Source organism: Podarcis muralis, chromosome 12, assembly GCF_964188315.1.
Source record: "Podarcis muralis chromosome 12, rPodMur119.hap1.1, whole genome shotgun sequence".
Taxonomy (NCBI): Eukaryota; Metazoa; Chordata; class Lepidosauria; order Squamata; family Lacertidae; genus Podarcis; species Podarcis muralis.
Window position 1 is genome coordinate 39,398,135 of NC_135666.1, and position 13,543 is coordinate 39,411,677.

A 13,543-nucleotide genomic window follows, 5' to 3' on the forward strand; every position below is an offset into this window, starting at 1 on the left:
TGCTGTTGAGAGGAAGATGCTGAGGTGGAGAGACTTGGGTCCTTTTACTGGAGTAGCTGTGCACAAGCTGTGATCCTGTACAGTGTTCTTAGGAACTCTCCTTTCCCAAACAATAATTCTGATGCTCCATCTGCTTGCTTATTCCCCCCTCGCTATGTCCTTGACATAGCAGTGACTTTCCGAAGCAGCAGTTTAAGCAAACAAGGATTGGGACAGGAAGTTATAGATAGAAGAGAATTGACAAATTAAGTGTGCTCTCTCGCTTTCGCTCTGCTACCTTTGAATGTTTCGATATATGGATGTAAGAGATGGTTCTAGCCACCAAACAAGGATCCATATCTATGGCTTAACCATCAAGATGCATAAAAATTACACAACGATCACCAGAAAAATGGGGATTGATTATGTTACACAGCCATTAAGAAAAAATTTAAAAGCAAGGTATTACTCTAAAAACATGAATGTCAAGAAGATGTGAATCCAGACTCTGGAGAAGATGATTTTGTTTCAGCACAATAAGCATCATTGACCTTGGATATCAATGGATATTTTTAAAACAAGCTGTGTTTTGCTCAGATGAAAATGCTTTGTTTAAGAAAGCTGATTCAAATATGTTCCCATTATGTAGCCACTGGGAAACTTGCTATAAATACAACACAATTGTGTGGTTTTTAATTCTGCATTTTTAATATATACATTAATTAAAATTTGAATCACAACAATGAAATCTACTATATATTTTGGAAAGTGGTTTGTCTGTCTGTCTGTCTGTCCATTTGTTTGTCCTCAATACATTCCCAAGGTAGGGGGGGGGGTTGCTCTTCATTGACATTTAGATGCCAGCCACCATACTGAATCAAGATGGCAGACCAAAACATCACTTTGGTGTGACTTCGCCTGTTTTTTTGCATAGTTTGGGCCACCTCTTAATATATCATCACTAAACTCGGAATGACGGCTTCTGAGGTGCAGTGGAAGACTGTTTTAAATCAAAACTGTGTGACTTCGCCCAGTTTTTAACATAGTTTCAGTCACCTTTTAAGATATCACCAACAAATTCAGCTCATGGGTCGCTGAGGTAGAGATGAGGGGCCTAGGTTGATGTTCAGGTGCCAAGTGGTATTTTGAATCAAGATGGGGGACTAAAATGCGATCTGTGGCATGACTTTGCCCATTTTTGGGCATATGTTTGGCCATCTCTACAGATACCATCACCAAACTCGGCACAAGGGTTCCAGATATGGAGACCACAAACTTCATTTCTATTGCTATGCTGGATGCCATTTTTGAAGCAAGATGGAGGTCCAAAATGCGACTTTGGCATGAATTCACTCTTTTTTTATACAAGTTTGGGTGCCTCTCAAGATACACAACACAAGAGTTTCTGAGTTGGGGTTGGGAGTCTTTGCCACTGTTTGGATGCCAGGCCTAATTGTGAATCAAGATGGTGGACTGAAACATGATTTTGGTATGACTTCACCCAATTTTTGGTATAATGGGTCCAAACTCAAAAATTAAACTATCAATTTAAAACCACAGTATTTTGGGGTTTCTAAAAAACCCTAGAGACCACTTAGCGCAGGCTTCCTCAACCTCGGCCCTCCAGATGTTTTGAGAATACAATTCCCATCATACCAGACCACTGGTCCTGCTAGCTAGGGATCATGGGAGTTGTAGGCCAAAAACATCTGGAGGGCCAAGACTGAGGAAGCCTGACTCAGCGCTTCTAGGTAAAGGTAAAGGTACCCCTGCCCGTACAGGCCAGTCTTGACAGACTCTAGGGTTGTGCGCCCACCTCACTCAAGAGGCCGGGGGCCAGCGCTGTCCGGAGACACTTCCGGGTCACGTGGCCAGCGTGACAAAGCTGCATCTGGCGAGCCAGCGCAGCACACGGAAACGCCGTTTACCTCCCCGCTAATAAGCGGTCCCTATTTATCTACTTGCACCCGGAGGTGCTTTCGAACTGCTAGGTTGGCAGGCGCTGGGACCGAGCAACGGGAGCGCACCCCGCTGCGGGGATTCGAACCGCCGACCTTGCGATCGGCAACCCCTAGGCGCTGAGGCTTTTACCCACAGCGCCACCCGCGTCCCTTCTAGCTAGCATGTAATGCTATGCTTGTTCCTCCCTCTCTTCAATTTCTGCTTTTATAATCGTTCCCTATAGCAAGGCCATCCACTTGTGCTCCCCCCCACAGAACCCTAAACTCGCTTTCCTAACTGACACTTAACTGTTAGCATTTTACACCCAGTGTCCTTTACCTCACCTTGAGATTAATCCATTTTGCTTCACACAGGCCTGCTGCTATGTTGAACTTGCACATACTTGATTCAAAGAATTCAACCTAGAAATGCTGTAGCTATTTATAACACTGGAAAAATGGTATCCTCTTGTGTATTGTGGGGACAAATTTTGCCCTAGGTTTTAACTGAAGGCTTAATTAATTAATGCAACAATTAAATTAAAAACTGCAGCTCTTATTTGAAAAAGTACAATTATTTAATGCCTGAGCCAAGTCTGTGTATCCCACTCTTATATACAGATATCCTTATCTAAAGGGGTGGAGTGCCAAGATGCCCTTTAACCTTGTGGCTGCCGACAACTGACGTTGTCAATCAGATTGTCCCTGAGAAAAAGTTTTGCCACCACTTGGTAAACTTTGGTTCCTGACTAAATCTTATTTTTATTTAATGCTCTTACTAGAAAGTGTGCCTACTGTCGTGAGTAATTACTGAGACCAGGAGCCTGCCAGGTCTGAGAAGGTCTTGGACAAAGCGTCCTCTGGGGCGCTTTTTGTCTTCTCCCTTCACATAACGCCACATTCGCCCCCTCCCTGCTGTGGCTCTACTGCTTTGTCTGCAGTTTTCTTCCTTCTGCTGCTATTTTTCTGCTAACCCTAACCCTTAAACCTAAACCCTAACCCCAACCCTACTACCCTGACTTATCTCTTTACCAAGCAGCAGTGGGAGTCAGGAAGTGGTCCTTTTTTTCTTTTTTAACATTTGGGGGAGTGGGTGGGATTTTAATATGGGTCTCCCTGCTGCTACTTCATTTATCAAACTATGCTGGATCAATGGTGTGAAGTCGAGCAAGGATCTACTTATTTAACGGTCAGGTAAAGGTCTCTGAAATATAACATAGGGCCGCCATCACCTTTACCTATTTTGACATTTGCTAAAAAGATCAACACATTGTTCTTAAGACTAGATAAAGGACTCTGGATGAGCAGGAGTTGCCCACTTTATGTTGTCAGGGTCAGTGAGTGCTCCCTGTGAACACAGCTTCATATATATGGAATCTCCAAGTTTAATGGCAGTATACCACCAAACATTTATTTACTTAATATATTAGGCACCTGCTGGGAGCAACACTACAAATAACAATTGCCCTCATGTCTTGCTTCACATAATCATCTGGCTGGCCACTGTGATAAAACAGGACACTGAGTTACATGGACCGTTGGTCTGATCCAGGCTGGGGTTTTCTTAGTTTTTCTCATTTGTAAAAACCAAGTTCAATGATCAGCTTTACCTGTTACCTAGTAATTTAAAAACAAAAACAAATCATGGTTGCAACCCTATGCAATTCTACTCAAGAGCAGGCCTCTGGTGTACATGGAACTTAGTCCCAAATGAATATAGGATTATTAACCTGTATAAATTTTTTCTAGACACATTTTATTTTGGCAAAATATGGCAAAGGCTTACCGAGTTTTATTCATCAAGTCTGCTCCACGTGCTTTGTAGTAATCCAAATTTTGTTGAAACTGGTAAGTCACAGGTCTTGGATTTCTCTAAAAATATAGAATGATCATACTGTATAAGTAAAAGCATGGATAGCAAATTGTCATTGTACTGTAACATAGTACTATTCATATCATTTGTCCCAGCTAAAAGTATTAGGGAAAATTATGGCTATGTTTCAGGTTACTATTCTTTTTCTGACTAAATCTAGCATAGCCACTAGATGGTGCATACAACCTTCTCTCCCACTATTACAAACAAATACAGGATAGAATGTTAGCCCACAATGGGAGGCTACATATTTTGTACAGAATATTGAAATAGCTGTCTTATTTTTCCTTCAAAGGTGGCAAATGAAAAATTAATATTTTTAATTTAAATTAAACTTTGCTTTAAGTAAATTATTCTGGATTAATAATCTATTTCTATAAAAGAACACACATTATTTGATAGTACCTTTAAGGAAGATATGCAGATAACACAACAAACAAACAAAACTATGGTAAGATATATATATTTTAAAAAACCTAATCATAATTGAAGAAGTTTCTATGATTTGGTTTTGTGCTTCAAGATCAATTTTCTCTTAAACGTAGAGAAGATTGGTTTCAAACTGCTTTTAGAAATAAAATTTCCATTAATGGGAGACTTGGTATGGTAGCATGCTATAACCTCTATATCAGGGATGAGGAAACTGTGGCCTACAGATGGTCTTGTACTACAGCTCTTCCCCACCCCTAGTTTTAAGCCTCAAGGGATTTCTGCTGGGATATTTTTCATTCGGGTTGCTAAAATTCTATATTCATTGCTGTCTAGAGACACTACAATGTCTATTCTATCTTGAAACCTTCCAAGCTAGAAATCAATAAAAAGCAACACTATTTTGAGCTCATGAACTGTAATAGGAATTAGCAGGAAAGTTTTCATACCTCTAGCTGTAAGTTTTCTGAAGCTATATCAACATTTTTATGCACATCAATGACAATTCAATAACTTCAGGGGAAGAAACGTATCACCCCCATCTTTTTTTACTTTGATTGTACATTTACAAAGCTTTCTATTTTACTGTCAACAACATTTCTGGTATATTTCTGTTCCAGAAATTAACAGGATTTAGAAACTGCACTACAAAATAAAACTCATGTTTCTTGAGTGCTAGGTGTTTATAAACTTCAGGTTCTGCTTATTCATTTTTGAATATGTGTGTGTGTGTGTGTGTGTGTGTGTGTGTGTGTGTGTGTGTAAAACAGCTGCAGCTATTAGAAAGGAATTAAAGTTGACACTGCTCTAAGCCAGGCATAGGCAGCCTTCGGCCCTCCAGATGTTTTGGCCTACAACTCCCATGATCCTTAGCTAACAGGATCAGTGATCAGGGATTATTGGAATTGTAGTCCAAAGCATCTGGAGGGCCGAAAGTTGCCTATGCCTGCTCTAAGAACTACTATTCCTAAGTATGCCATTAGATGGTAGATGGGGGCAAGGGCAAGGAGTTGGAAGGCAGAGGTTTGTGTGGCACGAGTCCTTCCCTATGTCCCCTAAGTTAGCCTGCTGCCTTCAGCTATGGTGGAACAGGCTGCTGCATCATCAGTGTTGAAGTAAAATTAAACCGTTAGTCTGGTCTTCTGAACATGGAATGGGTATGTGTGTGTGGCCACTTTGTCCAAATCAGGCAGCAAGGTGTCTTGGGCTGTCCCTTGATTTTATTATGAAAAACCAAGCTTGTAAACACGCCTTCATTTTCGTGAGCAGGACTTGTAAACAGGGGCATTTGCGAGGGTGACCTGCAACACATGTGCCACGTTTGTCTTCTTGTCTGAGAATGTGCAAAACCACACGTTTGGCAAGTGCAAGCTGGTTGCCTTGCTGGAAGAGAAGGTATAGCAACTTGAGGCCTGTCTATCCACACTGTGAGCTACTGGGCAAGATGAGGAATTTCTTGAAAGAGCTGAGCGGACTGTTCCGCAACAGTGATACAGGGAGGGAGGGGGAAAAAATGCCCCTAGGGAGGAGATTGCCCACTGCAGGAGATGAGCCCCTGGAGGAATGTGACATACACAAGGACTGTCAGTGATTCCATGCCAGGGGTCAGCAATTTTTTTCAGCAGGGGGCTGGTCCATTGTCCCTCAGACCTTGTGGGGTCCCCGACTATATTTTGAAAGGAAAAATGAATGAATTCCTATGCCCCCACAAATAACCCAGAGATGCATTTTAAATAAAAGCACACATTCTACTCATATAAAACACGCTGATCCCTGGATTATCCGCGGGCCGGATTTAGATGGCAATTGGGCCGGATCCGGTCCCCGGGCCTTAGTTTTTGGGGAAAACTTAAAAAAGCTGAACAACTTTGGCAAAAAAAAAACCCCCAACAACTTTTGTCTGGATTTGCACTCTTTGAAATATGGCAATCCTACTCACTGGATCAGAATGAACACCTGCACATACAAAATCATGATCCTGCATTATTAGTCTAAGAGAAAACTAGTACTGTCTGGGCCCATACTTAGAGAGAACACAAAGGAAACATTCCCAGCGTCTTAAAGAATTAGAATACTAGAACTGTAGAGTTGGAAGGGACCATGACAACCATCTAGTCCAATCCCCTCCAATGTAGGAATCTTTTGCCCAACGTGGGGCTCAAACCACGACCTTGAGATTAAGTGCCTCATTAGGGTCACTTAGCTTCAAACCATGGGTCGGGATCGCTAGAATTCTGTGCACCTCTATGCACATAAGAATATTTTGCTGATTTGCTTCTGATTACTCCGACTTGTTCTTTGCTAGATGCCACTACAGAGGTTTTAGTGGTCTTTTGTGTGTGGGACCCCTCCCCTCAAGAAACATTCTGGTACCACATGGAAGACTGGCACAATTCTTTAGTTCCAAATCCTTCTTCACTGAAAATCTATCCCAAATCTATTGGTTTAGAATAATCTAAAGCAATTTAAACTTTTAGCACTTCTTTATGATAATACCATATATTGTTTCTGTGTATCAATGCTAAACAGCCTTATTTCAAGACCCCTTCAGCTACACCACCGTTACTGATAGGAGGTTCGTTAAAGTTTTTTTGGCAGACATACTTGGGACAACTACTGTAAGTACTCAAACAAAATATAGCTGGCAACTTCTTTGTACATCATCTAAAATGGTAATGTTCTATATAGCAGTTTAGCTTCATAATAAGTCATAGTGATAAGGTTAGCGCAACCACATACACCCAAAGATGAAAATTACTTTGCTTATGTTGCTGTATTAGAATTTTATTTGCTATAGGGTAAAACAGATTTGCAAAATTCACAGTTAACTTAAAACAATAGTTTAAAACCTTTTATTCCTAGGCTTGACTGCCTTCAGGAAGAAAAGAACATCTGGTTATTTAAGGAACACAATATGTTCACATTTTCTATGACTTTTGTTTCTAATTGAGTTTTTAATTTTTCTTTATTTGAACAACTCTAGTTAGAACTGTTTTTTAATCGCTTTATATTTTTGTGATTGCCATCCCTATGTATCTATTTTCCATCTGAAAGCGTCTGCTTTGAAAATTAACGGCACTTCTCATTGGTGGTGGTGCAGAAAAAAACAGGAAACTGCCGGATAGTAAAAATACAGCAAACACCTACTCTAGGTGCTTTGGGCAAAATAATTGGTTTTGCACTCAGCATACTGTCCTTTTCACATCAGGGTAATACTTTGCTTCTGAAAAACAGTGGAGTGCGTACGTTTGAACATTTCTATTAAGAAAATGAAAATTTGGAGACTGCTCTCCATAGCAGTTTTATATTAAAGACATGGAAATTAGCATTGTTTTAAGAAACCTCAACACGGTCCTTCTAGTATATAAACTAACCACTTCTGAAATGTTGCAAATGAAAAGAAAGGGTTTATCACAGCACATTTTATAAGAATGGCTGCCAATTATCTACTGAGCATAATTCAAGCTGCTGATAACTGGTGTATGAAGCCCTACACAGCTTAAGAGCAAGGTATCTAAAAGATTGTCACATCACCTATACACTAAATTGATCACTGTGCTCTGCAGGAGAGGTGACCCTGCAGATCTTTTCAGAAGGTCTGTTCTGCACAATGTAATAATCAGGCCTTTAGCACAGCAGCACCGGCCTCCTATTACAAGTGCCATCTTTTAGGTGCTTGCTGAGGACTATCCTCTTTCAAAAAGTCTTTTAAGTGGAGATTCCAGTTGCTACATGTATTCGAATTGAACTTTATTAGGTTTTAAAATTGTTTTATATGCAATTTTTGAAAACATTGTTTTTATGTATGTACATATTTTTAATTGTGTTTATAGATATAATTATTAAAATATGCTTTTATTGTAAAATCGCTTCAAGACGCCTCATTGGAAGCAATTCATAAATGAAATAAATACTAATAATATCAAAAAGAAAGACAAACTGTAAAAAGGAGAATTCTGAATGATTATTAGATTGTCAGGAAATAAATTTAAAACAATCAAATCAGGCATTTTACATCTATTGTACCCAAATAGCTCAAAAACTGCATGCAAGCAAATATTTACATAATTATACTTTGCATAAAGTTGACAATGCTAGAGGCTTTATTCAGAATCTGACACTTTATTTTTTTTTGCAGAATTTGAGATCCCTTTTTCCATTCTAGGGCTCGAAGTTTGTTCATATTGCTTATACTCATGAATACCCCAAGATCGACCAATCAGAGCCAGGTGCAAAAGAAACACTGTTAGAGGAAATGATGCCTCTGAACTCATTCTAAACTACGGTATTTGTTTTCAGTACCAGAACTGAGCTAAGCTTGCAGTCCTTTCACAAAAAAAGTCAATTTCTGGTTATCCCGAGCTTTCTTCGTGTCAGTAGCCTGAAAAGGCATTTTGTTGCTGCTTTGTTAACAACAATTGGACACCAAAAAAACTCTGGTCCATCTACTGCAAATCACCCAAAGATCAAACAGTAACCCATCCCTCCTCTCCACAATTTGAATGAGGAAAGAAGGGAAATTTACAGGTAATCCCAAAGTGAGCAAATTATTCCAGTGAAATGGAAGAAGTCATGCAAATGTACATAATTTATTATTGTTGCACATTTGTTTGGGAAAGAAGAAAGGAAGATGACGGTCACTTGCAGGAGAAGCAGGTGTGCAAAGGCAGAAAATAAGGTTTGGCAGGAGCAGTATTATAGCAGTCATTTGTGCTTAGTAAAACATGTGTAAAGGTAAAGGTAAAGGTACCCCTGCCCGTACGGGCCAGTCGTGTCCGACTCTGGGGTTACGCTTAAGAGGCCGGGGGGCAGCGCTGTCCGAGTACACTTCCGGGTCACGTGGCCAGCGTGACAAGCTGCATCTGGCGAGCCAGCGCAGCACACAGAAACGCCGTTTACCTTCCCACTAGTAAGCGGTCCCTATTTATCTACTTGCACCCGGGGGTGCTTTCGAACTGCTAGGTTGGCAGGCGCTGGGACCGAGCAACAGGAACGCACCCTGCAGCGGGGATTCGAACCGCCGACCTGACGATCGGCAAGTCCTAGGCGCTGAGGTTTTACCCACAGCGCCACCCACGAGAAAAATATTATGTTGCATTGTTGGGCTGGTTGGATCCTGGGTTGTACTGTAGGCTCCTTTCTGGTGGAATGAAGTTGTTTTCTTAGAGATTGCTCTCTGCCAAAGTCCGTAAAGATACTACAAGGAATATGTGGAAGCTGGGATATTTAGTTCTTTGCATCCCTATGAGAAGATGTCTGAGACTATACTAGGACTCCAATTCTATGCACACCTAACTTAGAATAAGTCCCACTAAACACACTGCATGTTCATAGGCATAGGATTGCACCATAAAACTATTTCCCCCCCTTGGAAGTATAGTTTTGGCTCAGTTGTAATCGCTACAATAAACAAAATTCACTGAATATTTCCCAAATATCTATTGGTTTTTGATGAAACCATTTTTTCACATATGAAACAATATCTATTTTTCACAAATAAAATGAAGCCAGCATCCACTACAACTGGAGGATGGTGTGATGGTACAGAGCTGGTCTCTTGACCTCCCAAGCAGCTGAGTCACTGCTGCTTAACAGGAGGAAGAGGGTTAAAGGGATGTTGACATAGCAAAATGCAGAGCCAATCTAGTGCTCTTGCTGGTGTGCTTGCACCATGCTGACCTTCCCAGCACCTTTCCCTTCTCCTTCCTGGTAGGCAGCAGTAAGTCATCTACTGGGAAGTCATTTGAGCTCCATCATGCTGTCCATTAATGCCCACTACCCTGTACAGTGGTACCTCGGGTTACATACGCTTCAGGTTACAGACTCCGCTAATCCAGAAATAGTGCTTCAGGTTAAGAACTTTGCTTCAGGATGAGAACAGAAATTGTGCTCTGGCGACGCAGCGGCAGCGGGAGGCCACATTAGCTAAAGTGGTGCTTCAGGTTAAGAACAGTGTCAGGTTAAGAACAGACCTCCGGAACGAATTAAGTACTTAACCAGAGGTACCACTGTACTGTTTTAAGAATTGGTCTCTCTTGTTCTTGCTTCAATTACAGGTGCCAATCCATGAAAATGTCTGCAACACCTGCATTTAACACTGAGTGAATAGTAAAAAATCTATTTCTGAGACTAACTGGGTGGCACTTATCAGACAAGACTTTCCCCCCCTTGACCTTTGTCATAGGGCCCATACAAGGAAAATAGTACAGTGGTACCCCGCAAGACGAACGCCTCGCGAGACGAAAAACTCGCAAAACGAAAGGTTTTTTCGTTTTCGAGTTGCCTCGCAAGACGAATTTCCCTATGGGCTTGCTTCGCAAAACAAAGCTTGCCCCGGGGACAGCGGGTCTTCTCTTTTGAAGCAAGGGGCGGCGGGGAGATCGCTTCTCCCCACCGCCCCTTGCTTCAAAAGAGGTCTGCCCCCGGACCTCTTTTGAAGCAAGGGGCTGCGGGGAGATCGCTTCTCCCGGTGCTCCGAAGCGGGGTGGGGGGGGCGGGAACACCTGCCCCAGCCACCCCGCTTTGGAACGCTGCTCCGAAGCGGGGTGGGGGGGCGGGAACACCTGCCCCAGCCGCCGGGCTTCGTAGCGCTGCTGCGAAGCCGGGCGGGGGGCGGGAACACCTGCCCCAGCCACCCCGCTTCGGAACGCTGCTCCGAAGCGGGGTGGGGGGGCGGGAACACCTGCCCCAGCCGCCGGGCTTCGTAACGCTGCTGCGAAGCCGGGCGGGGGGCGGGAACACCTGCCCCAGCCACCCCGCTTCGGAACGCTGCTCCGAAGCGGGGGGGGGGCGGGAACACCTGCCCCCGCCCCCGGGCTTCGTAGCGCTGCTGCGAAGCCGGGCGGGGGGCGGGAACACCTGCCCCAGCCACCCCGCTTCGGAACGCTGCTCCGAAGCGGGGTGGGGGGGCGGGAACACCTGCCCCCGCCCCCGGGCTTCGTAGCGCTGCTGCGAAGCCGGGCGGGGGGCGGGAACACCTGCCCCAGTCACCCCGCTTCGGAACGCTGCTCCGAAGCGGGGTGGGGGGGCGGGAACACCTGCCCCAGCCGCCGGGCTTCGTAGCGCTGCTGCGAAGCCGGGCGGGGGGCGGGAACACCTGCCCCAGCCACCCCGCTTCGGAACGCTGCTCCGAAGCGGGGGGGGGGCGGGAACACCTGCCCCAGCCGCCGGGCTTCGTAGCGCTGCTGCGAAGCCAGGCGGGGGGGGGGCGGGAACACCTTCTGAAGGCGGGCGGGGGGCGAAAGTCTTTGTCCCCCCTGCCTGCCTTCCCAGGGGCTTTTAAATCGCCCCGGACAGCGGAGAAGTCCTCCGCTGTCCCGGGGCGATTTTAAAATGCCGCCCGCCAGCATTTTAAGATCGCCCGGACAGCGGAGAAGTCCTCCGCTGTCCCAGGGTTTTTTAAAATGCTGGGGGTGGGAAGGAAAGCCCTTGTCCCCCCCCCCCCAGCCTTCAGAAGAGGTCCGGGGACAGTCTGTCCCCGGACCTGGTCTGAAGGCGGTTTCCCTAGGAACGCATTAATTGATTTTCAATGCATTCCTATGGGAAACCGTGCATCGCAAGACGAAAAAACCGCAAGACAAAGAGACTTGCGGAACGAATTAATTTCGTCTTGCGAGGCACCACTGTATAATAAACACCTATTCCCCAGAATGTAGAGGCATAAAACCAATGAACATTATTATTATTATTTTTGCTGTAAAGAGTGGCATCCTGTTTTTAAAGTGTATCATTTAAACATTTTTCTGCTTTAGTGCCTATGTGTGCAGAATGTTCAGATTTTTAAAAGACCAAAATGCTTTCAAGTATCATGGAGAAGATGGATTTTGCTTTTCGTCAGAAAGGAAATCTTATGCACAATAAAGAGTAGCAGTATATGCAAGCAGTTCTATGCAAAACCAGAATTAAAAATGACGTTTTAAAAAAATCTACATTTTTAATGTAACAATTCTTGTAGAAAATAACCAGTAACCAAGAACAGTGTATAAAATTCCGATTCTGTTTTTATTAGTATAAATTCCCTGAATTACTTTTATATGCTTTTATGCTACTTTTATGCTACTTTTGTGTTGAATTTCTGTTTTAATAATATTTTTAACAGCTTTTACATTGTACAGAGCTTAGAGATCCTTAAAATATTAAGCAGTTTATAAATGCTTTAAATAAATAAATAAATAAATGAATATCAATCAATGCTAATCAATGGATGATCAATGTGGACCTCTGGCTGGCCAGCTTAGATCCACCTGCAGGCAGAAAGAGGCTCTGAAGCCAGTTCATACAGGGGCACAGAATCAAGACTAGCTCAAAAGGAATTTTAGGAGAAAAGCACTTTGGGGGTTTAGGTGCTCATGGTGTTTTAGGACTGATGCTGATGTGACTCTATATGTGCTTGTTTTTGAGACCCTAAGACCTTGCCAGACTGAATTTTGTACATATCCAGATACAATAGAGGTACTGTGTGAGCTCTTGCGAAGTGAGCAGATGACCTGTTCTGGACAGGATCACTCTCCTCCGGAGTGATCAAGTTGGAAGTATTCATTGATCCTGGCTCACCATTTGAAACTCACATGCCTTCAGCTGCTAGGGGCACCCATGGCTAGTTCCAATCAGTTTGCCAGCTACAGCCCTTCCTGGACAGATATGGCTTTGTCACAGTGACCCATCCCCTCATAACCTTTAGACTAGACTTCTGTAATTGGGGCTGCCCTCAAGGATGGTTCAGAAGCTGCAACTGTTGAAGAATGCTGGCGAGAACTTCTGCCTGGGCACATAATTACACCAATCCTTAAGGGTCTGCACTTGTTCCCTGTGTGCTGGCAGCTCCACAATGCCCTGTAAAGTATGTGCATGAGAGGGCCTTTTCTGTGGTGGCTCCCAGGTTGTGGAATGCCCTTCCCTCTCATGTGCACCTGGCACAATCGTTGGATAAATTTTGTTTTACATTTGCCTTTGGGGGTAGAGCACGATCTCAGAGTTATCACTCCCGCTGCAGCACTGTTGCTAGTTTTGCTTGCTGTTTGATATGGGCTAATTTAGTGCTTTTATGCAGCACCTACTCTTTGCTTTAAGCTGTATGAAACCAACCATGAGACTGCAAGATGAAGAGTGGGCCATAACAGCATATAAAGACACTAACTAACTAACTAACTAACTAACTAACTAACTAACTAACTACTGCTTGGGGCAAGCCCTTGAATGTTAGCCCACAGGCAGTCAGAGATGGTAAAAGATCTCCACAATCCTTGGCTGCTTTTGACAGCTTTGTTCATTCCGGAAAACCACAACGAGGCTTCTCCTGGCTGTTGGAGGCAAATATTCAGAA

The 13,543-nt window shown here is 43.6% G+C and overlaps 1 protein-coding gene across 9 annotated transcripts in view; it reads right to left on the bottom strand.

The window, feature by feature from the left end:
- The window catches only part of TBC1D5 (TBC1 domain family member 5), a 286,484-nt gene that overhangs the window by 79,735 nt on the left and 193,206 nt on the right, over positions 1-13,543 (bottom strand). For all 9 annotated transcript variants that reach the window (XM_028750607.2, XM_028750600.2, XM_028750602.2 and 6 more), the window contains exon 16: positions 3,706-3,791. In XM_028750607.2, coding sequence (XP_028606440.2) covers positions 3,706-3,791 — 86 coding nt within the window. The remainder of the gene's footprint in view (positions 1-3,705; positions 3,792-13,543) is intronic.